The 534-nt window shown below is 67.2% G+C and overlaps 1 protein-coding gene across 1 annotated transcript; it reads left to right on the top strand.

Annotated features, from left to right (window-relative positions):
• Positions 1–4: 4 nt before the first annotated feature.
• Positions 5–520, top strand: LOC108525644 (hemoglobin subunit alpha; the record flags this gene model as incomplete). The annotated part of the gene is made up of 2 exons (XM_017866554.1): positions 5–139; positions 283–520. Coding segments are annotated over 2 exons (264 nt in total), but the record flags the coding sequence as incomplete, so codon positions are not given.
• Positions 521–534: the final 14 nt, after the last annotated feature.

Here is a 534-nt window from a genome sequence, read left to right as displayed (position 1 = left end):
CCAGGTTAAGGGCCACGGCAAGAAGGTGGCCGACGCGCTGACCAACGCCGTGGCGCACGTGGACGACATGCCCAACGCGCTGTCCGCGCTGAGCGACCTGCACGCGCACAAGCTTCGGGTGGACCCGGTCAACTTCAAGGTGAGCGGCGGGCGGGGAGCGATCTGGGTCGAGGGGCGAGATGGCGCCTTCCTCGCAGGGCACAGCATCCCGCGGGTTGCGGGAGGTGCAGCGCAGGCGGCGGCTGCCGGCCCTCGACCCCACTGACCCTCTTCTCTCCACAGCTCCTGAGCCACTGCCTGCTGGTGACTCTGGCCGCTCACCTCCCCGCCGAGTTCACCCCTGCGGTGCACGCCTCCCTGGACAAGTTCCTGGCTTCTGTGAGCACCGTGCTGACCTCCAAATACCGTTAAGCTGAGCCTCGGTGGCCATGCTTCTTGCCCCTTGGGCCTCCCGCCAGGCCCTCCTCCCCTTCCTGCACCCGTACCCCCTGGTCTTTGAATAAAGTCTGAGTGGGCGGCAGCCTGTGTGTGCCT

Source organism: Rhinopithecus bieti, unplaced genomic scaffold (assembly GCF_001698545.2).
Source record: "Rhinopithecus bieti isolate Rb0 unplaced genomic scaffold, ASM169854v2 scaffold_81505, whole genome shotgun sequence".
NCBI lineage: Eukaryota > Metazoa > Chordata > Mammalia > Primates > Cercopithecidae > Rhinopithecus > Rhinopithecus bieti.
This window is presented reverse-complemented; position numbering and strand designations above follow the sequence as displayed.